Source organism: Magnolia sinica, chromosome 18 (genome assembly GCF_029962835.1).
Source record: "Magnolia sinica isolate HGM2019 chromosome 18, MsV1, whole genome shotgun sequence".
Lineage (NCBI taxonomy): Eukaryota > Viridiplantae > Streptophyta > Magnoliopsida > Magnoliales > Magnoliaceae > Magnolia > Magnolia sinica.
The window spans coordinates 67,611,747-67,636,069 of NC_080590.1; the positions used below are offsets into that span (position 1 = coordinate 67,611,747).

A 24,323-nucleotide genomic window follows, 5' to 3' on the forward strand; every position below is an offset into this window, starting at 1 on the left:
AATGATGGCATCTGCGTAGTTGTTGGCTTCATCGAAGAAATGGGGAAGCCGGTGGTCCGGGAACCGTTTACTTTTGAAATGGAAGCAAGGCGTCACGAAAGAGGGGAGGCCTTTCTCCTTCTTTCTCTTTCTCTCTCTTCCCCACCAGACAACTAAATCCCATCATTGGGCAACTGGGGCCCACCACCAAGATTCCTCGGTTCTCGGAGCTCCCCTTCAATCAACGGGGATTGCTTTTTTTTTTTTTAAAAATAAAAAAATAAAAAAAATTTTCTTTTTACAGAGGGGGAGAAAAGGAGGATAAACCCTAACCCAATAGTCACACAGCTTTCTTCAATCCATATGGAGTCCACATCAGAGGCACGAATCTTTCCCAGCATTCGGTATAGCCAACACACCATCCTCATTACTCTCTCTCTCTCTCTCTCTCTCTCTCTCTCTCTCTCTCTCTCTCTTTGTCTGTATGTGGGATTCTGTCGGAGCATCTTATTCTTCTCTCTCTCTCTCTCTCTCTCTCTCTCTCTCTGTGCTGCTGCTGCTTCTCATGACAATTTGATGATGACTAGGATTCTTCTTTTTTATCCCCGACTTATTTATTGACAGCGATCTGTTCGTCTCTCTCGCCCCATCAACGCACCCAACGCTTCTCTTTCCTCACTTCTGGCATGGTATGGGAGCGGGGGCGTTTCTCCTTCTCTCTTAGGAAAAAAAATATATAAAAATATTTATTTATAATTTTTCTGCTGTTTGATTTCAGGTCTGGAATCGCTTGAATGCCATTCTTCCAGTTTTCTGGTACGAAAGTTTTCATGGTTACTATTACCCTGCAAATTCTAGTGTGTTATGTCTAAAGAGCCACTGGCCCTCGAAATTGTTGTGTTCGACATGGGCCCCAAAGAGGCCCCTTTCCTTGTGGGAGATATCTGGGATGGGTCCCACCAGGTATATGGCCTATTCCCAAATCATAAGACGTGGCTGGCACACATGCACTATGGTTATAGACTAATGGCCCTTCTTTCTTTCTTTCTTTCTTTGTGTGTTTTCCTACGTCCATTTATCTCAAGACCAATCCAATCTTTCCATGGCTATAATTGCTTACGTATGGCATGTGACCCTCACAAATGACCCCTACTTGTGTCTACCCTGGCAAGAGACACCGGTTCCGTTGTGTTCGGAATTCTTGCCTCTTTTATCCAGTGCGACTGTGGAGCGTGTCTGGGCCTTAGATGTGAATCTCATTGGATGATGAGTATCTATTCAAATGTTTAATTGAATCAATATACATTGTCTATAACCTGCATCAGGTTTCGCTAATTCCACATGTGTGGAGCCGTTTATACATTCACATGCGCACACATATGAAATGAGTGTCTGAGATCTGAGCTGTACATTTTAGTTTGGAACAAATAAGTAGATCTTAAAAGTAAATTGCTGGCTAAAATTCTTTTGTTAGATGTAGGACAGTGGAGGTGTGAGATGGCCTTATTATTATTATTATTATTATTATTTTATTTTATTTTTTAAGCCAAAAGAGGGAAACCCATAAATCCAAGTAGTAAAATCCGAGCATATAGTAAGGATGTAACAAGCCAAACCCGGAAGATAGGCACTGATTGCAATGGCTTTATATAGTAATGTAAAACCCACTTTACCCATAGGTATAGGAATACGATGAACCTATCCTTTGATGGTGAACATGGATGGCAGTTTAGGTGCTAATCAGGTTCCATCTATATTGCACCCTAACATGGATGTCACATGTTTAAAATAAATAAAAATAAAAATTATACTTATTAGACATTTATATTCATTTATTTTTTGTAGGTAATTATATGTATTAAGCATCTATATTTTTTTATTGTTATTAGTCAAGGTCCATTTCTATATTTTACCCCAATAGGGATCTCACGTGTGTAAAATTAATTATATATATATACATCTATATCCATTTATTGTTGTTAATGAAGGTCCATTTCTATATTGCACCCTAAAATGGATGTCACATGTGCTAAAAATTAAAATGAATATACAATTAGGATTGGCAATTGGGCAACTTTGGACCACCCAACTTAGTCAGACCCAATACTTAAAAAATGCTCTACGCCTGAGCTGAGCCAAGCCTGACGTAGAAAATTCCACATTTCTCATATGAATTTCTAATTTAGTCTTCTATCAAGTGAGGCACCAACACTTGCACATAAAGAACTCAAACTAAACTATTATTTTTAATTTATTTATTTTTCAAAAAAGAAAATTTGTTATATCCAAACAGCCCATTGATTAAAAAATGGACAAAATAAGTTTTAAATGACGCAATTGCCCTTATTCAATTTTAGGAATCTCCTTTTTCACACAAATCCTTTGCCACGTAATCTAGGTTGTTTTCGATATTCCGATTTTGGGTTTGACCTTCCAATTGTGTAACAAGGAGAGCTTATCTGTAGTATTGAGAGAGATTGGGCTTCTTACAATCTTTGCTTTGTCCTACCAACTATCTACGCCGGCACTGACAAAGACTAGCACTTATCTCTATCGAGATTGCAAGTTTATATTATGATCCGAATACTAGAAACATGTACCAAATATGGCAGGCGTGGGAAGCGCCCTTTGTCCTCCCTCTATTTCTTTCTAGAAAAGATTTTTTTGACTCCCCACCTAGATTCAATGTCCAAATAACACATCTGATTACTGAATTTTGGTCGATATAGCAAGTGGGCCCACCTGATCAACTAAACAACTCCACATGCCTCTCCCCCCAGTGGTGTGTGGGACAAAAAGCGGTTAATTAGACCTTGCTGTTGTATTAGCTCTGGCCATCAATGTTTATTTGCCATCCCACATGTATTTCCCCTACTCCACCAAATATTTGGTATCTGCTTCCTTTTTTTCCTAAAATAAGCTGACAAAACGGATGGACGGTGTAGATATACAACCCATACATATAAGGTGTAGGGTCGAGTACTCGCCCACCAACCTGTTACCTTGCCCTCTCTCCAGAGTACATGTGGCGGGTGTTTTGTAAGATGGAACCGTCCATCTTTACCACTACTGTAGATAAAAGATAAAATCATGTCATTCTAGCTGTCTGAATGGTGGCCTTCAGATTGACGGTAGAAAACAATTAAGGTTGATGGTAAAAAAATTCAGTGGGAGAAATTGCATAAAAGGGAGAGATACGAGTCTCTAGTCGTTTTTTTTTTTTTTTTTTTTTAATTATTTTTTTTACCTTCCTTTTTAAGAAACTTGATGCAGGACATGAAAATTAAATATGATATGCGAGATTTCAGGCTTCAGAAACAATTACACAAATTCCATATCCCACATGAAAGTCCAAACATTCAATTAAGGGGAATCTATGCGGGTCCAGGCCTACACATGATAGGGCTGGATTAATAAAAATTATGAACCAAACGATACTCAAAGATAAGAAATAATCATCCACACATGCATAGTAATCAGTCCATAATCCAAGGGATTCAGAAATTCCAATTCGTGGAACCCTAGGGTAAGAAAATTGGCAAATAACTTAGGGAAAACGTAATCTAAGGCTAGAATTCATGAAAAACGGCTATGAGAGGATAAAAGAGGATAAACACCTGAGCTAAAAGATGATCCCGCGTGTGGACAGCAACAATGGCCTAAACGGACGTGCATGTGATCTCGGCCGCACGTGTGTGGGGCCCACTATTTAGAAAAAGGCCACCTTAGTCCTGGTCGGCTAAGGATGGTCTCCAAAACCTCCAAATCTCAGCTCGATCTGATGTACGGTTTATGCGTGGTGCTCCGTCGAAGTTTCAGCTCGCCTACGGGCCGAAATCTGAAAACCTGTTGTAATGAAGAAATCTGATGCAATAAAAGGACGAATTCGAAGTACGGATGGTGGGGGAAGATGGAAAAAAAGATGATGGAGGATGGGGGTGAATCGGGATCGATGTGGCTTCGCACCACGGTAGTTAGCCCTTCGAAAAGGGAGGGCTTCGCACCCACTTTTGAATTCTTCCACAACTCACGAAGAGAGCAGAAAAATAAAGCAAGAATTTTTTTATTAACTTTAATTAATCAAAAGAACTACAAGGGGTGCCTATTTACAGGGAAAATCCTATACCCCAAAACTCGCACCATGTGCACAACATATTACTTGGCAATGAAGTAAACTAAAATAAAAACCAAACAGAGAAATCTAAAGCGTTCACAATGTTCTAAATAATAACAATAAACAAAACCTAAAATATGAAATCAATCCGATGAGTGGGCCATGATCATGAGATCCCATGATGGGCTTTTCTTGATTATTGGGCCCAATCTTTTGAACCAAACTTTATTTTCTAGGTAGGAGGCCCTCCCTAGACGTCATCATCGAGACAGATCGATGGTGGGGCCCTCCTACTCCGTGCGTACGTGCGTAGGTAAGGCGGGTGCGTGCATGTATGCGCGAGATGTCCCCATCAATTCTCCTCGGCTGCAAAGATTTCGCCACTGGCGAAATAAAAATCCTGAACCACTCCAGGACGTCAAGATCAAGTCTCTGAAGCTCCTCCACAGTGAGCCACGTGCTGTTTGAAGCTGGGCGTGACTTCCACTTGACCAGGTACTTCTGAAACTTGCCGTCCGACGTTAAAACTATCTGACGGTCCAGGATATCCTCTATTTCCTCTCCGGGTGTGTGAAGGTTAGGTATAGGAGGGAGTGACTGAGAAGAAATGTCAGGAAGAATAGGTATGGGAGGTAGAGGCTGAGAAAATGGGTCGGGTAGGTATGGGAGGTAGAGGCTGAGAAAATGGGTCGGGAGGGGGCCATGGATCATTGGAAAGGTCTGATGAATCAGGATGGTTAGGCAAAAGGCTAGACGATGCATCAATGGCCCCTTGAAATGCAACTAGATCCTCCACATTGAATGTGGAACTAATTCCCATGGAGGGTAGAAGATTTGCCACATATGCATTGAGACCGTTTCGTTTTATAATTTTGACGGGTCTAATACTACGCGCGTGTAACTTACGAACGGCCCCCGGAGGATACCGCTCGGGCCTGATGCGGACCATCACAGAGTCCCTTACATTGAATTCTTTGAAACATTTATGCTGGTCTGCAGAAAATTTGTAATGTTCATTACTAGTAGTGATCTTCTGCCTGATTTCTTGATGCCATGAATGAATGTGATGCACAAAAGACTCTGCAGGCTCTGACGGCCTATGGGACAGTGACATAGGGACAAGATCAATAGGTTTCTCAGGTTTATAACCAGTAACGACTTCATAAGGACTGAGACCTGTGGACCTATCGACAGAACTATTAAACGCAAACTCGGCTGTAGGTATCACGGTGTCCCATGTTCTGGTGTGCTCTATATCCCTCCTAGGGGGAGACTCATCCGGTAGATCATCAGGAAAGACATCACGAAACTCATCTACTACCGGAATGGCCTCAGTGGGTAACTCTATACTAGCCTCTGGGGCACTCTCTCTAGCCACAAGGCCGTACGTGTTGTGCCACTCAAAATAGTGGTCTTGATGCCCCTGTTGGGGTGGGTGCATGGGTGCATGCCCATGACTGATTCCTTGGCCACCTCCATTCATTACTCTATCCTCCTGGCCACCTGCCTGAGATTGGACATCTACCCCAATGTTGGGATTTGTCTTGGCGGAGGCCTTTAGTTGGGTAATGCGCGCATCAAATTGATCAAAGCGTTGGTCTATATATTGTTCATAGCACTTACCCAAATACTCGATTTGCTGGGACAACTTGTTCATTGACTCTAGCAGTTGCTCCATGTTTAGTGTAGGGTGCAAGCTAAAACCATGACCCGTACGTGTGGGCATACACTGACTAATTCAACCTAAGGACTTTCTATGACGACTATATGCGTCTAAAAACTAAATGACCCTACGAGACTCTATATGAAGGAGACTACACACTGTTACGAAAATTCAGTTATATATATATATATATATATATATATATATATATATATATATATATATATATCTATATATATATCGAGCTCGAGTTATCAGCTATATATGATGGACTGGATGCATGAATGACTCAAACAAACTAAACCCTAAATATGTGGTGAATTCCCCTACAAGAACCTTAGGCACTGATACCAAATTTGATGCAGGACATGAAAATTAAATATGATATGCGAGATTTCAGGCTTAAGATTACGTTAGTTCAGAAACAATTACACAAATTCCATATCCCACATGAAAGTCCAAACATTCAATTAAGGGGAATCTATGCGGGTCCAGGCCCACACATGATAGGGCTAGATTAATAAAAATTATGAACTAAACGATACTCAAAGATAAGAAATAATCATCCACGCATGCATAGTAATCAGTCCCTAATCCAAGGGATTCAGAAATTCCAATTCGGGGAACCCTAGGGTAAGAAAATTGGCAAATAACTTAGGGAAAACGTAATCTAGGGCTAGGATTCATGAAAAACGACTATGAGAGGATAAAAGAGAATAAAAACCTGAGTCAAAAGAGGATCCCGCGTGTGGACAACAACAATGGCCTAGACGGACGTGCGTGTGATCCCGGCCGCATGTGTGTAGGGCCCACTATTTAGAAAAAGGCCACTTTGGCCCTGATCGGCCAGGGATGGTCTCCAAAACCCTCAAATCTCAGCTCGATCCGATGTACGGTTTGTGCGTGGTGCTCCGCCGAAGTTTCAGCTCGCCTGCGGGCCGAAATCTGGAAACCTGCTGTAATGAAGAAATCTGATGCAACAAAAGGACGAATTCGAAGTACGGATGGTGGGGGAAGATGGAAAAAAAGATGATGGAGGATGGGGGTGAATCGGGATCGATGTGGCTTTGCACCACGGTAGTTAGCCCTTCGAAAAAGGAGGGCTTCGCACCTACTTTTGAATTCTTCCACAACTCACGAAGAGAGCAGAAAAATAAAGCAGGAATTTTTTTGTTAACTTCAATGAATCAAAAGAACTACAAGGGGTGCCTATTTATAGGGAAAATCCTATACTCCAAAACTTGAACCATGTGCCCAACATATTACTTGGCGATGAAGTAAACTAAAATAAAAACCAAACAAAGAAATCTAAAGCGTTCACAATGTTCTAAATAATAACAATAAACAAAATCTAAAATATGAAGTTAATCCGACAAGTGGGCCACGATCATGAGATCCCATGATGGGCTTTTCTTGATTATCGGGCCCAATCTTTTGAACCAAAGTTCGTCTTCTAGGTAGGAGGCCCTCCCTGGACGTCGTCATCGAGACAGATTGATGGTGGGGCCCTCCAACTCCGTGCGTACGTGCGTAGGTGAGGCGGCGTGCGTGCACGTATGCGTGAGATGTCCCCATCAAAACTGTAATTCATCTGTTATCAAGGTGCTAGATGGACGGACTGGCTCTACTCGTAACCCTTCCACGTGTAGTGTTAAGAGATAGCTCAACCATACCACTGTAACATCTTTCCTACAAAAGAAAACATGGTTGACTCTGAAAGACTACCAGCATCCTATCCTACACATGCTCTGATGGGATCGGAATCGTCTACAATACCTATTATTATTATTATTATTATTATTATTAATTTTTTTAACGCAGCATGTGCATCACCCAAGCTCTTGAGGCTTTCCATTGGTATATTTAAAATCCACTCCATCCATCAGGTTATATCCTCTAGTCTAGCTGTCTAGGTCCTGAAAAAATATCATCCCCATACAAAATTTCAGGCGGGCCACGCCACAGCGAATAATAATAATAATAATAATAATAATATGTTTGTATGTGGGGGCTTACCAAGATGAAGTGAAGATACAAAGATCAACCTCATCACGTGAACTTGAGGTTTTCTACGTGTCCCACCGGAGTTTATTTTATTGTTGTTTACTTTTATATATATATATATATATATATATATATATATATAATTGTACGGTTCAATTAAGGGATCTCACCTGATTATGGATAGAGTGGATTTACATATAAAATATGGTGGACCCCACAAAGCTTGGGTATTTTACGCATCTGCTTATAAAAGGGTTGTGGACTAATCTGGTCCATGTAGTCGATGTCATGCCTGCTCAAGTCTATGCTTCTGTGTACAAGTACTGAAATGCCCCTCTCTCTCTCTCTCACATTCTTTGTGTGTTTTGCATGACTACAGATTTTGATTAGTAATTTGAAAGGATCAGCTACAAGTGTTATTTCAGAACTCCTGGTAAGAAACTCATGTCCAGAAACATCATACCAACCATAAAAACAACAAAAGGGAAGTTGAAACCTGCACCCTCCCTCATTTGATTTCGACACATCCATTTTCCATTCTGGGGATTGCACTGTTTCAACCCCCAAGATGGTAAATAGGTGACTTTGGTAAATAAAGGCTACTCTAAAATCCTCTCTCTCTCTCTCTCTCTTTCCAATTTTGGCCTTTTGCATTTCTGCAGCTTCTTTCCTTCACACCATGAATGCTCTAGCTGCTACTAGTAGGAACTTCAAGCAGGCTGCAAGGCTCCTGGGGTTGGACTCCAAGCTGGAAAGGAGCCTCCTCATTCCTTTCAGAGAGATCAAGGTTAGAGAGTTAGACAAGAAATTGTCAACCTTGATTCTTATTTATTTCCTTGTCTTTTTTCAAGATCTGTAACTTGGTTTTTTGTGGGAGGTTGAGGTTAAGTACTTTTCAGCAACTTGCTTTTGAACTATGGGAATTAACCTGTTTATCCTAAGTAGGAGAAACACCATACTTAAACTTTTTTTTTTTTTTTTTTTAATATTCAAACTGGGTAGTATAGATTTGTATGAGATTCGGAGGTTTTTGTGAAAAATGCAAGGCCATAAAGATCTTGTTGATTTAGATTGTATTTAACAGATTAATAGGAATTGCTAGTTGTACCTTGTGAAAAAGACTTGTTTTGTGGAATTAGCCATTCCATTTCTTTTAGAAAGAGATTTTTATTCAAGTAAACAAATATGACATTGTTACAAAAGTCTATCCATCACATATTTGCTTCAAGGGACATCATGACATAACCATCAAGGTGCAATAGGGATCTAAAAGATTGAATGGAAGGTTACATAGACAAGTAAATCCCTTATGAGCTTCAAGGTATTCTTTAATGGGATTTATCATTCGAAGGGAATTAGACTACTCAATAATTTCACATTTCGTTTATGACTTGCACGTGGGTTGGGTTGCAAAAATTCACTTTAATCAAGGGGAATTCAAAAGGAAAGAAGAAGAAGAAGAAGAAAAGTTATTGATGTTTTCTTGGTATTCATAATGAGAAGTAGCCCTCAAAGGTAGATTATGTGGTGGAGCCAGATGAATGGAATATGTCATAAAGCAATCTCTCCACGGTAACAACAGGTCCTATCATGGAGGTTTTATGGTTTGAAAATCATACCTATTAGACGATCCTTTCCATCACTTATATTCACTTTCCCACATTTGAGTTTCAACCCTTGAACATTTTTACATGCTACTGCTGCTTTGTGGGTCACTTATCAGATGGCAATGATCATCTGATATATGTATTGCCTGAACCATTTTCCAACCACAGCAAGGGAAGCTTGATGGGTAACACCATGTCTACTGCAGAGAGATGGCTCTACCATAATCTGGTTCTATGGTTCTACACCACATCTGTCTTCCACCCTCAAATTGTTGCAGTTGCACTATTCTCTCTGAATTGCTGGATTTTTGCACCTTCCTTTCTAGTGAGTTGGTTAGGATGTAAAGGGGTTGTCACTTTTGTTTGCAACTAACATTCAAAGAGTTCAGTAGTAAACAGACAGTTCACAGGCGCTTAGGATTCTCTACATTTTGGACCATGTTCATTGATCTTATGGTCCTACTATCCATTCGGGAGGTCCTAACTGATTGATTAGTGCCTGCAAAGAGGCAGAAGGTAAGAAGACAATGCAGGAATGCTCATTCAAGGGAAAAAATCCAACAGTCAAATGGTTTGGATCTCCCAACCTGGGATATTTTCTGGGCATTTGCCATCTAATGTGGAGGCATGGAGCCCATCAGATCAATGGTTTGAACACTGAGCCGTGGCCCTCAACCTTGCACATTAGCAAGCTGTGCATATGCTGATGCCCAAATTATACTGCGTTGCCAAAACCCAAGATTCATGGAGGAAACGGGTGGTTGGATTTGCGAGTTTCATTGCAATCCTTGATGTAACATCTTTTATAGTTTTCAGGGTTTAGACATTGTTGGGGAACCGTGGAAGCACCCAGAGACAAATTAAGCAAAGTACACGCAATTGTACAACCAAGTCTAAACAAAAACAATCCAAATTTTACGTGGACAAAACCCTTGTGGGAAAAAAAACCACGGCACAAAGCGACGAGTAATGCACTATGAAAGCAGAAATTACAAGAGATAGAGCCTTACCGATTCAAACAAACCTCGAATCTACTTCACATGCCTTAGCTATGCCCTTGAAACCCTTAGGAATGATTTAGAAAGCCCCAGAACACCTCTTCTATACCCTAATACCGATTACACCCGATATATATACTATCACAACCGGAATAGGAAACAAATTCCGCACTTACGTAATTCTGCGCACATCTTCAATGGGACCTTTGATGGCATTGACAACCCATCGAGGATCTGTCGATGGCATCGAACTTGCTTCAACGACATCGAATAGAACACTAAAACGTTCCAGCAACCAACATGGATTTTCTGGATTTTTCCGATGGCATCAAGTGGTCCGTCGATGACATTGACAGATTTAAGACATCAACAACAATCTCCACCATGTCTTCAATCTTCATTCTTCATAGCTCCTTATCAATCACTGTCTTTAATTCTGTCTTCTGTCATTGCTCCACCATTACTTCTCGTGCACACTTCGTCTTCCATTTATCCCTTCGCCAAGCCCAGATAAGTTGCACAGAACTTGAACTTCTTTGTGGAAATCACCTTAATAAGCATGTCGGCCGAATTCACGCTTGTGTGAATCTTCTCTAGAGTCACACCTCCTTCCTCAAGCACATGTCGGATAAAATGATAACGCATATCAATATGTCTAGTATGTGAGTGATAAAGAGAATTCTTAGCCAAATTGATCACGCTTTTGCTGTCAGAATTGATTAGCACGGCCTCTTGCTGAAACTCCAACCGATTTATCATCCCCCTTGACCAAACACCTTCCTTGAAAGCTTCTGTCACCGCCATATACTCAGCTTCGGTCGTGGTAAGAGCCACCACAGACTGAAGCTTCAATATTCAACTGATCACTCCGCCTGCTAGCACAAACGAATAACCGGAAGTCGACCTTCTATTATCCACATTGTCCGTGTAATCAGAATCCATATAGCCTACTAACTTGTCTCCTGATTTTTCTAATGATAAGATGTAGTCCTGCGTACCTTGAATATATCGAAATAGCCATTTCACTGCCTCTCAGTATTGCTTGCCGAGGTTAGACATGTTTCTACTAACAACACCCACCGCATGTAAAATATCTGATCTTATACATACCATGACATACATCAAGCTGTCAACTGCGCTCGAATAAGGCACATGAGACAACCTGTTTTTCTTCATCTGTTTTAGGATATGGTTTAGAAGAAAGCTTAAAATGAGCCGCATGGGGAACGCTGACTAGCTTTGCCTTGTCCATCCCATATTTCATCAATACTTTCTCAAGATATTTTGCCTGAGATAACCATAGCCTGCTCCTCTTTCTGTCTATATGTATGTTAATTTCGAGAACTCTCTTTGCAACCCTTAGATCTTTCATCTCGAATGTCCCTGCTAGCTGAGTCTTCAGTATGTCGATCTCAGACATGTTATGACTGACGATAAGCAGGTCATCGACGTAGAAAACCAGGATAATGAATTTTCCATCACTCAGTGTCTTATAATAGACATAATGATTATACTTATTGCTAGTAAACCTCTGACTCACCATGAAAGAATCAAATTTATTGTACCACTGCCTAGGCGACCTTTTCAGGCCGTACAATGACCTCTTTAACCTGCAAACCTTCTTCTCTTCCCCTTGTGTTTCGAAACTTTCTAGTTGCTTCATGTAAATCTACTCTTCCAATTCCCCATGCATGAATGCAGTCTTCACATCCATCTGTTCCAGCTTGAGATTGTATTGGGCAACCAACGCTAATACGAATCTGATAGATACTTGCTTTACTACTGACGCGAATATCTCAGTGAAGTCCACACCTTCTCTTTAAGCATATCCATTCGCTATCAACCTTGCCTTATACCTATCATGTTTCTTCTTGAAGATCCATTTACACCCGATCGCTTTTCGGGCGATCGGAAGCTCCACTAGCTCCCACTGTCTTATTCTTATGCAGGGAGTCCATATCGTCAAATATTGTTGCTTTCCACTTTTCGGCATCTACATTGTCAAGAGCCTCCTGAAAAGTAGACGGATCCCCTTCATCCGTAATTAGGGCAAATGCAACATTCGAGTCCTACCAGTATCTTGCGGGTAACCTTCGATCCCTTGGCGGATTCCTTCTCACAAGTGGCTGCTCCACCTGCTCCTGTACCTCTATCCGCGTCTCTGTATCAGCCTATGTTTCATCTTTATCTATCTGAACATCTACAATCGACTTTTCCGCTTTCTTGTGCTCATTCTTACGGAACAAGGATCCCTGATGTAGAACATGAAAATTAAATATGATATGCTAGATTTCAGGCTTAAGATCACGTTAGTTCAGAAACAATTATACAAATTTTATATCCCACATGAAAGTCCAAACATTCAATTAAGGGGAATCTATGCGGGTCCAGGCCTACACATGATAGGGCTGGATCAATAAAAATTATGAACCAAACGATACTCAAAGATAAGAAATAATCATCCATGCATGCATAGTAATCAGTCCCTAATCCAAGGGATTCAGAAATTCCAATTCGAGGAACCCTAGGGTAAGAAATTGGCAAATAACTTAAGGAAAATGTAATCTAGGGCTAGGATTCATGAAAAATAGCTATGAGAGGATAAAAACTTGAGCCAAAAGACGATCTCGCCTGTGGACAGCAACAATGGCCCAGACGGATGTGCATGTCATCCTGGCCGCATGTGTGTGGGGCCCATTATTCAGAAAAAGGCCACTTAGGCCTTGGTCGGCTAGGGATGGTCTCCAAAACCCCCAAATCTCAGCTCGATCCGATGTACGGTTTGTGCGTAGTGCTCCGCAGAAGTTTCAGCTCGCCTGTGAGCCAAAATCTGGAAACCTACTGTAATGAAGAAATCTGATGCAACAAAAGGACGAATTCGAAGTACGAATGGTGGGGGAAGATGGAAAAAAAGATGATGGAGGATGGGGGTGAATCGGGATCGATGTGGCTTCGCACCATGGTAGTTAGCCTTTCGAAAAAGGAGGGCTTCGCACCCACTTTTGAATTCTTCCACAACTCACGAAGAGTGCAGAAAAATAAAGCAGAATTTTTTTTTATTAACTTTAATGAATCAAAATAACTACAAGGGGTGCTTATTTATAGGGAAAATCCTATACCCCAAAACTCGCACCATGTGCGCAACAAATTACTTGGCGATGAAGTAAACTAAAATAAAAACCAAACAGAGAAATCTAAAGCGTTCACAATATTCTAAATAATAACAATAAACAAAACCTAAAATATGAAATCAATCCGACGAGTGGGCCACGATCATGAGATCCCATGATGGGCTTTTCTTGACTATCGGGCCCACTTTTTTGAACCAAAACTTGTCTTCTAACTAGGAGGCCCTCCCTGGATGTCGTCATCGAGCCAGATCGATGGTGGGGTCCTTCTGCGTATGTACGTGCGTAGGGGTGGTGGTGTGCGGGCGTGCGTGTGCACGATGTCCTCATAAACTCTCCCCGGCTACGAAGATTTCGCCACTGGCAAAATAAAACTCCTGAACCGCTCTAGGATGTCGGGATCAAGTCTCTGAAGCTCATCCTCAGTGAGCCACGCGCTGTCTGAAGCTGGGCGTGACTTTCATTTAACTAGGTATTTCTGAAACCCGCCATCCGACGTGGAAATTATCTCATGGTCCAGGATATCCTTTATTTCCTCTCTGGGTGTGTGAAGGCTAGGTATGGGTGGCAGAGGCTGAGGCATCGGGATGGGTGGGCAAAGGGCCGGACAAAGTATCAGTGGGTCCCTGAAAAGCAACTAGATCCTCCACATTGAATGTGGAACTAATTCCCATGGAAGGTGGAAGATCTACCTCATACGCATTGAGACCTTTTCGCTTTATAATTTTGAAGGGCCCAGCGCTACACGCATGTAACTTACGAACGGCCCCTGAAGGGTACCGCTCGGGCCTGATGCGAACCATCACGGAGTCCCCAATATTGAACTCTTTGAAACGTCTATGTCGGTCTGCAGAAAATTTGTAATGTTCATTACTAGTAGTGATCTTTCGCTTGATTTCTTGATGCAATGAATGTATGTGATGCGCAAAAGACTCTGCAGACTTTGATGGCCTATGGGACAATGACATGGGGATAGGATCAATAGGCTTCCTAGGCTTAAAACCAATAATGACTTCAAAGGGACTTAGACCTGTGGACCTATTGACAGAACTATTGTATGCAAACTCGACTATGGGTAGTACGGCATCCCATGTCCTGGTATGCTCCCCCACTAAACATCGAAGTAAACTCCCTAGGCTCCTATTAACCACCTCAGTCTGGCCATCAGTCTGAGGGTAGTAGGCAGAAGAAAATTGGAGCCTAGTATTCATCATGTGCCATAGTGTCTTCCAAAAGTAACTCATGAATTTCACGTCATGGTCAGACACTATAGTTTTTGGTAACCCATGCAGTTTGATGACCTCACTAAAGAACAACTTGGCAACATGAGAGGCGTCGGAGGTCTTATAACAAGGAATGAAGTGGGCCATTTTAGAGAAATGGTCCACGACAACAAATATGGAGTCATGCTTTCGAATAGTCTGGGGAAGTCCAAGCACGAAGTCCATACGGATGTCCTGCCAAGGGATGAATGAGACTGGCAAAGGTGTATATAATCCTGTATTCTGTTTCTTCTGCTTTGCTAGTTGACAAGTACGGCATTGTCCTATAATTTTGGCCACGTCCCGCTTGAGGCTTGGCCAATGAAATCTATCCTCCACTAGGGCAATGGTCTTGTCCCGACTGAAATGACCCGCGACCTCCCCTGAATGTCACTCCTAGACAAGAAAATCGCGAAGGGAGGTGCGTGGTATACACAAGCGGTCACTCCTAAACAAATATCTGTCCAAAATCAAATACTCACTGTTAGCTCCTGACGGACTCTCTAATAAAGACGTATACACAACCCCAAAATCTGGACACTCAGAATACTCTTCTTTGATGCGCTTAAGGCCCGTTACTTCAACGCTCATGGAGTTGAGTACTGCGACTCGACGACTCGACGCGTCGGCAGGCTTATTCTCTACACCAGCCTTGTGCTTAAGCACAAAAGTGTACTCTTGAAGGAATTGAACCCACTTAGCGTGCCTGGGGCTTAATTTCTTCTGAGAGTTCAAGTATTTTAAGGCCTCGTGATCTGAGAACAAGACGAATTCTTGCGGTAATAGGTAATGTCGCCAATGGCGTAGTGATTGCACTACCGCATAGAATTCCTTGTCATAGGTGGAATATCTTTGCTTCACCTCATTCAGTTTCTCACTAAAAAAGGTGACAGAGTGCCCTTCCTGGCTAAGTACTCCTATGCCGACTCCTGACGCGTCACATGCGACTTCAAAAGCTTTTGAAAAATTTAGAAGTCGCGTGACTGGAGCTTCAGTCATTGTGACCTTTATCTCCTTGAAGGCCTTCAAGGCGGCCTTTGTCCATTGAAACTCTCCCTTTTTTATGCAGTCCGTGATGGGAGCCACAATGAACTGAAGCCTCGAATGAACTGCCTATAAAAAGTGGCTAAGCCATGAAAGCTGCGCACCTCATGAATATTGCGGGGTTCAGGCCAATTAACGATGGCCTTGACCTTCTCAGGATCCGCTGATACGCCCTTAGTTGACACAATAAAACCTAAGAAGATCACACTACTAGACAAGAACACGCACTTCTTTAGGTTGGCGTACAACTTCTCGGCCCTAAGGATCCCACAAACCTGCCTCAAATGGTTGAGGTGTTGCTCCTTAATCATGCTATAAATCAAGATATCATCAAAGTATACGACCAGGAACTTCCTCATGAAGGGTCTCAACACTTGGGTCATCACACGCATGAAAGTGCTTGGGGCATTAGTTAACCCAAAAGGCATAACTAGCCACTCATATAGCCCATCCTTCGTCTTGAAGGCCGTCTTCCACTCATCACCAGGGCATATACGGATTTGGTGATACCCACTTTTGAGGTCGATTTTTGAGAAGATAGTAGCATTGGCCATCATATCTAGCATGTCATCAAGACGCGGTATGGGAAACCGATACTTGATTGTGATTTTGTTGATGGCCTACTATCAACACATCCTCCATGTGCCATCCTTCTTAGGTGTAAGAAGGGCGGGCACGGCACACGGACTCGTGCTCTCTCGAATGAAACCCTTCTCTAGGAGTTCATCAATCTGCCTCTTCAACTCAGTGTGATCCTTCGGGTTCATTCTGTAATGCGGGAGGTTTGGTAGAGTTGCCCCAGGGATTAAATCAATGGCATGCTATATATCCCTCATAGGGGGAAGCTCATTCGGTAAATCATCAGGAAAGACATCACGAAACTCATGTACTACCTGAATGGCCTTAGTGGGTAATTCTACGCTAGTCTCTGGTACACTCTCCCTAGCCACAAGGGCGTATATCATCGAATCCGCCTCCGTCTCTCGCTCAAAGTCTTTGGCATTCAAAATATGAAGCGGTTTGGACTTGGACTTCGACTCCTTCACTTCTTTTGGGCCGCTTACACCACTCTGTGTGGTGAACTCTTTTCCAGTTGTATTCTTGGGTGGCAAAGGATTTAGCTTGACCTTCTTGCCCTCAAACCAGAATGTACACACATTTGAACGACCAAATATGGTAACATCCCTGTCATAGAGTCACGGCCTACCCAAAATGACATGACCCACATCCATAGGAACAACATCACACCAAATTGTGTCTTTATAAGATCCGAACTAAATAGGGACAAGACAGCGGTGCGAGACTGGAATAGATGTTTCATCAACCCAGGAGACTTTATAGGGCTGAGGATGAGCTTCCAGCTTCAAGCCCAAATGACTCACAGTGCTAGTCGATGCTACGTTGGCACAACTACCACTATCCACAATCATCTTACATCTCTTTTCCCCACATTTTGCATAAGTGTAGAAGATCGTGTTGCAGCGCCAGTCATCAGTGTTCTTGGCTTCAGTCAAGGTGCAACGCACAATTGCGAGGGTCACAGACTCTTGTGCTCCCTCTTCCTCATCATTAGGGGTTCCGACTGGCTCATATTCCTCCTCCTCACTATCACTCTCTGGGGGCACTACTTCTACTTGCCCATCAAAAAGGAGTACTTTGGTGCCCTCTCTCGTGCCGCACTGGTGAGCAAAGTGACCAAACCCCTGACACCTAAAACACCTCGTGGCCCCACTTTCACGTGAACTAGACCCGACAATCTCTTTACCCTTATCATCCTTAGGTCTGGGCTGAACATTAGGGGAAAGTTTGTTTTGGAATCCCGTGTTAGGTCTAGCCCCAGAGGGGTTGGCCTTAGTACCGGATTCGCGAAAGTCAAACCTCCTTCCCACAGATGCTTTAAGGTATTGCTCGACATCTAACACTACTTGGTACAACTGTTCGATAGTGTCTGTCTTTAGCGAGCAATTCTCTCCTAATGTCAGGACGGAGGCCGGTTTTAAAATGAGCAAGGGTGAGTACGGGGTCCTCATCAACCTCACAGCGGGTAAGTACTCTTCGAATTTCTCAATATAGTCAGCAACACTTATGGAACCTTGTCGAAGAGACTGCCACGCCCCAATCAACTGCAGGTGATAAGAGAAAGGGAAGTACTTCTCTTTCAGCGTTTCTTTCATTTCTCCTCAATAGACTATTGGGAGTTCCCTCACTCTTTCTTTTTTTCGTCAACCGTCGCCCAAAACCTCTTTGCTTGACCCACAAGCTTCATCTTGGCGAATCGGACTCGTCGAGCATCCGACATATCATACCACTCAAAATAGTGGTCCATATCCGCCAACCAATCTAAAAAAGCTTTAGGGTCTAAGTGACCATCAAAAGTAGGGGCATCTACTCTAACTCTTTTGAGGAGTTGCACATCTGAATCATATTGGTCATGATGTCCCTCACGGGATGGGTGCACAGGTGTGCACCCATGACCAACTCCTTGGCCACCTCCATTCCTTGGTCTAATCTCCTGACCACATGCCTGAGAATGGGCATCTCCCCAATGGTGGGGTTTGCCCTGAGGGAGGCCTCTATTTGAGTAACGCGATCATCAAATTGGTTAAGGCGTTGATCTATGCATTGTTCCAAGCACTTAGACATAGACTCAACCTGCTGGGCTAACTGGGCCATTGATTCTTGTAGTTGCTCCATGTTTAGAGTAGAGTGTAAACCAAAACCGCAACCCGTACGTGTGGCCATACACAGGCTAACTCAATCCTAAGGACCTGCTATGGCAACTATATGTGTCTAAAAAACTAAATAACCCTACGAGAGTTTATATGAAGGAGACTACACACCGTTGCTAAAATTCAGCTATATATGATGGACTGAATGCATGAAGGACTCGAACAAACTAAACCCTAAATATGTGGTGAATTCCCCTACAAGAACCTTAAGCTTTGATACCAAATTTGATGCAGGACATGAAAATTAAATATGATATGCGAGATTTCAGGCTTAAGATCACGTTAGTTCAGAAACAATTACACAAATTTCATATCCCACATGAAAGTCCAAACATTCAATTAAGGGGAATCTATGCAGGTCCAGGCCTACACATAATAGGGCTGGATCAATAAAAATTATGAACCAAACGATACTCAAAGATAAGAAATAATCATCCACGCATGTATAGTAATCAGTCCTTAATCCAAGGGATTCAGAAATTCCAATTCGAGGAACCCTAGGGTAAGAAAATTGGCAAATAACTTAGGGAAAACATAATCTAGGGCTAGGATTCATGAAAAACGGCTATGAGAGGATAAAAGAGGATAAAAGCCTGAGCCAAAAGATGATCCCGCGTGTGGACAACATCAATGGCCCAGACGGACATGCGTGTGATCCCGGCTGCATATGTGTGGGGCCCACTATTCAGAAAAAGGCCACCTTGGCCTTGGTCGGCCAGGGATGGTCTCCAAAACCCCCAAATCTCAGCTCGATCCGATGTACGGTTTGTGCGTGGTGCTCCGCAGAAATTTCAGCTCGCCTGCGGGCCGAAATCTGGGAACCTGCTGTAATGAAGAAATCTGATGCAACAAAAGGACGAATTCGAAGTACGGATTGTGGGGGAAGATGGAAAAAAAGATGATGGAGGATGGGGGTGAATCGGGATCGATGTGGCTTCGCACCAAGGTAGTTAGCCCTTCGAAAAGGAAGGGCTTCGCACCCACTTTTGAATTCTTCCACAACTCACGAAGAGAGCAGAAAAATAAAGCAGAATTTTTTTTTATTTATTAACTTCAATGAATCAAAAGAACTACAAGGGGTGCCTATTTATAGGGAAAATCCTATACCCCAAAACTCACACCATGTGCGCAACCTATTACTTGGCGATGAAGTAAACTAAAATAAAAACCAAACAGAGAAATCTAAAGCGTTCACAATGTTTTAAATAATAACAATAAGCAAAACTTAAAATATGAAATCAATCCGACGAATGGGCCACAATCATGAGATCCCATGATGGGCTTTTCTTGACTATTGGGCCCACTTTTTTGAACCAAAACTTGTCTTCTAATTAGGAGGCCCTCCCTGGACGTCGTTATCGAGCCAGATCGATGGTTGGGTCCTTCTGCGTACGTACGTGCGTAGGGGTGGTGGTGTGCGGGCGTGCGTGTGCACGATGTCCTCATCAATCTCTCGTTGAATTTGATGTCATGGTTAAGGATGATTTTCCGTGTGACCTGGTCATCTAGCCTATACCTCTTCACACCATTACCATAGCCGACAAATATATACTTTCTAGCCCTTTGGTCCAGTTTATTTCTCTCAATACGTGAGAGTAAGCATCACAACCAAATACACGCAGTCCATAGTAGTCTGCCTGCTGACCACTCTACACTTTCTCTGGAATTTTACATTCAATGGCCGTAGAAGGGGACTGATTCGCCAAGTAACTAGCCGTGTTAACAGCCTCTGTCCATATTTCCTTACTCAACTCAGCATTATTAATCATGCATTGGGCCCTCTCCAAGACAGTCTGATTCATCCGCTCAGCCATACCGTTCTGCTCTAGTGTGTGGTGCACTGTGTTGCGCCTCACAATCCTTTTATCCTTAAAATACCAATTGAATTCCCAAGAAATGAATTTCCCACCGTTATCTGTCCTCAATACTTTCATCTTTCGCCCCGACTGTTTTTCTACCACCGCCTTCCACTGTTTGAAGATGGTGAAAACCTCAGATTTATTTTTCATAAAATAAACCCACACTTTTCTGTAATAGTCGTCAATAAACGTGATAAACCATGACGACCCTCCACCAAAAACCACGGGTGATGGCTCCTATAAATTAGAATGCACATAATCCAGAACCCCCTTACAAACATGTTTCCCAGACTTAAAAGACAACCTTGACTATTTATCATATATACAATGCTTGCATATACTAAAATTAATACTTTTAAAAGCTGGAATTAAACAAAGGTCAGAAAGTACCTTTATGCCTTGCTTGCTCATGTGGCACAAGCGTGCATGCCACATACGTGCAGACGTGGAATCCGCTACAGACTCTGCAGCTTCACCCGATGAAGTACTCCCAATCAACCTGTAAAGGTTTCTATTTCTTTGCGCCTTTATAACTATGAATGCCCCCTTTGAAACTTTAAGGACACAATCAAACCCGATCAATTTGAACCCTAGTGCCTCGAGTGCTCCCAGAAATATCCGACTCTTTCTCAAATCAGGACCGTGTCTCACTTCGGTCAAGATACGCTCCATGCCATCAAACATTTTGATGCGCACAGATTTAACACCTACCACTTTACAGGCATTTTCATTGTCCATAAACATGTGACCACCATCACACTCACTGTAACTAGTGAAGATGAGGGGTCATTGGTACGGAGCCCCTGTATCCAAAATCCATTATTTGTCAAAGTACCCAGATTTTAATACAGTCAGCATGTTACTACCATTTATTTCCTCACTAGATTCTGTAGTGTTGGCTTCCCTAAAAGAAATATCTAAATTCTCCTTCCTCGACTTAGGATTATGACAATTTTTCTTCATGTGCTCTAACATGCCACAATTCCAGCACTTCAACTTTCCTCTGCCCTTACTCTTGGATTTGGACCTCGATCGTGAAGATCCATTGTTCCACTTTGAATTTCTCCTCCTCGTAACCAGTACATCTGTAAAAGCACCTACATCACCATTTTTCTTTCTCATTGCCTTCGACTGAATGGTTGAGATAATGGTCTCAACACTAATTATCGTTCTATCGGTGCATAAAGAGTCCTTGAATGACTCATACGAAGTTGGAAGAGAGTTCAGTAGTATACATGCCTGATCTTCATCTTTCGTTGTTTCCTCCGCATCATACAATATGTAAATCAACCTATTGAAGTTACTAGTGTGGGCCTCAAAGTCAGCCCCATCTGCCGTATTCAGATTGAACAACTGTAGCTTCAAATACAAACAATTCTCAAAAGATTTCTTCGCATAGATATTTTCTAATTTCACCCATGTACTTACTGCAGTTTTCTCTTTCATGACATTATAGAGGACTTCATCCGTTAAGCACAATTGGATAGGGGTTCTATCTTTCTTATCCATCTTGTTCCATTCTTCTTCTGTCATAGATTCCGGTCACTTTTCAAGGAGAGTTTCGTCCAATCCTTGTTGAACTAGGATACCGTTTATCTTAACTTTCCATAGTTCAAAATTGTTTTTTATTGGAGTATTTTTCTAGATTGAACTTCGGGTTAGATGCCACTGATACCTTACTTTCACATTCGATTTGTTTCCCAACGTTATCTTTGATACCACATATAGGGGAACCGCAGAAACACCCAAAGACGAATCAAGCAAAGTACACGCAATCGCACAATCAAGTCCAAACAAGAACAGTCTGAATTTTACATAAAAAAACCCTTGCGGGAAAAAACCACAACACAAAGCGACGAGTAATGTACTATGAAAGCAGAAATCACAAGAGATAAGAGTCTTACCGATTCGAACAAGCCTCAAACCTACTTCACAAGCCCTATCTATGCCCTTGAAACCCTTAGGAATGATTTAGAAAGCCCTAGAACACCTCTTCTATGCCCTAATCCCAATTACACCTGATAGGAAACAAATTCCACACACAATTCTGCGCACATCTTCAATGGGACCTTCGATGGCATCGACAACCCATCGAGGATCTGTCGATTGCATCGAACTTACTTTGATGACATTGAGTAGCAACACTAGAACGTTCCAACAACCAACACGGATTTTCCAGATTTTTCCGATGGCATCGACAGACCCTATTATTGACAGATTTAAGACATCAACAACAGACATTGCAAACTAGCTTCAGCCTACCTAGCCAAATGAAGTAGGCCAAGTTTCGGGCCTCCCAAAGAGATTTTGAACATTGTTATGGCCATGAAGCCAAAAATTAAAAGTTTTTATTCAAAGTGTTTCTCTACTGACTTCCTCTGTTAATTTTTTTGGGGTGTGTATTGTTGAGAAATCAAGGCAGTTTGGTGCATTTTCTAACAGTGTCCTTGGATATGCTTTTTCTCTATTGCTTCACTCGCTGCTTTCAAATTCAATTACAGGTTGAATGCACAATTCCCAAGGACGACGGGACTCTAGCATCCTTTGTAGGGTTCAGGGTGCAGCATGACAATGCAAGAGGCCCTATGAAGGGAGGCATTCGGTACCACCCAGAGGTTGGTTATATTTTTGGTGTTTGAAACCCAAAAGGTAGGTAGTTTGGTCATTTCTAGTGGCATTATCATAGTTGTCTGAATATGTATTTGGTTTTGATCATGATTAGTAGTAGACAAATTGTTAATCTCAGGCCAAGTGATCCTACATCACCATCCTGGTTCTTAGTTTGTACAAGTGGGTCCTGGTTCAATGATCCAAACGATTGATATGATTGGCAAAACATTCCCAAATTGGAGGGATTCTGGTTTTAAAATATTTGGCCTCTCTCATGGTTGAATGTGAACTGCTGTTGTAATTTCTCTCTTAACCATCTATTTGTTAACCATCTATTGAAGGGTCAGGATTCTTTCAACTTGGGGGAGTTTTGGTGCATGGTCCATCCACAATGGGGCCATAAACATCAAATGCAAAATCACTGAACTGTGGGTCATGCTTACCCTACTTGAACACACTGCAAACCTGAAATACAACCTTTCAGCATGAGCATTGGACGGTACTTGGCAAATGCACAGCAATGACAATGTATGGCAGCCTTGCACTTAAGTGTGCACGAATAAGTAACTTGCTTCATGACCATGCTGAAAATATCACATACTCTGATTTGTGATCATATAACAGACATTTGCTCAATTCGCTTACAAGGTTAGAGGAATTAGAAAAAGAGCATGATTATATCAAGAGAAATGCAGAGGATATTTGCACACATAGGATTCATAGTCCTCTTTGCCGCACACATATGAGAACTCCTGGGTTGTTCATAAGGTGGGACCACACTGGGAACATGCCCTGTTCAAGAAGCTAGGCTGATCTGCTCATTGGATGATACATATATGTTGACTGTGGACGGTGGGTCAATTTATTTAACCATCTATTTTTTCACCCACTTGATGGGCACACCGGCGTGATGATTTGGTGAAGGAATGTGCAGGGTGGACACCACCTGATTCTTGGTCCACTTCAAGTGAATACCCTTATCAGGGCTCTTAAATCAGGCGTCATTCTTTTGTTCTTATCTGAAATTAAATTGTTAGACTGGTGTTTCTCACTTTCTTTCGCTCAAGTTACTAGTAAGTTGCTTTACATTCATGTGGCAGACATGTTCGTAATCTGAACCTATGATCAGGTAGGTTCCACATTGGATGAGCGTGGACCATAACCCAAAAATCACATTGATCTGACAATACTAATCATTCCATTGGAGGACTTCTAGGAAAAGATAATAGATGGTTATAAGAAAGAAGCCAATCTAAGTTCCTTCCACCAGCCACTTTTTCCTAAAAAATATCCAAACCATGGGTTAGAATTGTCCAATTGGTGTAA

General features: G+C 42.1%; 1 protein-coding gene across 3 annotated transcripts in view; it reads left to right on the forward strand.

The window, feature by feature from the left end:
- Positions 1-263: 263 nt before the first annotated feature.
- LOC131232577 (glutamate dehydrogenase 1, mitochondrial) overlaps positions 264-24,323 on the forward strand; it is a 37,961-nt gene continuing 13,901 nt past the window's right edge. Inside the window, exons 1-6 of one of the 3 annotated variants that reach the window (XM_058228892.1) lie at positions 274-383; positions 604-668; positions 758-795; positions 8,140-8,193; positions 8,423-8,547; positions 22,889-23,002. In XM_058228892.1, the coding sequence (XP_058084875.1) occupies positions 8,440-8,547; positions 22,889-23,002 (222 nt within the window). In that variant the 5' untranslated portion in view covers positions 274-383; positions 604-668; positions 758-795; positions 8,140-8,193; positions 8,423-8,439. Of the gene's footprint in view, positions 384-539; positions 669-757; positions 796-8,139; positions 8,194-8,422; positions 8,548-22,888; positions 23,003-24,323 lie in introns of those variants that run through there. The other 2 variants (XM_058228893.1, XM_058228891.1) reach the window with 2 other exon arrangements.